Below are 247 nucleotides of genomic sequence, written 5' to 3'. Positions count from 1 at the left end.
ACCTACCGGTTAAAGATGTCATCGTCCTCTCCTCCCCAGCCCCAGTACTCGTTGGGAAAGCCATTGATCTTCAGGAACTGGGACTTGCTCAGCCCAGAGACACCGCCAAAGTAGCCGGCATAGGGCAGCCTGCGGGTTGACAGCAAACAGATCAGTCCCAAGAACGGGCAAAAATGGGGGTCAGCCCCGCGCGACTCCCAGAGCACTGGCCCTCACGGCCAGGACTCTGTGCCCTCTCCCATCCCAT

At 59.5% G+C, this 247-nt stretch overlaps 1 protein-coding gene across 1 annotated transcript in view; it reads right to left on the bottom strand.

The window, feature by feature from the left end:
• LOC104279104 (beta-1,4-galactosyltransferase 2-like) overlaps positions 1-247 on the bottom strand; it is a gene marked incomplete at its 5' end in the record, with an annotated part of 2,083 nt that overhangs the window by 1,483 nt on the left and 353 nt on the right. Inside the window, one exon of the mRNA XM_009876285.1 lies at positions 7-129. Coding sequence (XP_009874587.1) covers positions 7-129 — 123 coding nt within the window. The remainder of the gene's footprint in view (positions 1-6; positions 130-247) is intronic.

The sequence above is a fragment of the Apaloderma vittatum genome, unplaced genomic scaffold (assembly GCF_000703405.1).
Source record: "Apaloderma vittatum isolate BGI_N311 unplaced genomic scaffold, ASM70340v1 scaffold33550, whole genome shotgun sequence".
NCBI lineage: Eukaryota > Metazoa > Chordata > Aves > Trogoniformes > Trogonidae > Apaloderma > Apaloderma vittatum.
This window is presented reverse-complemented; position numbering and strand designations above follow the sequence as displayed.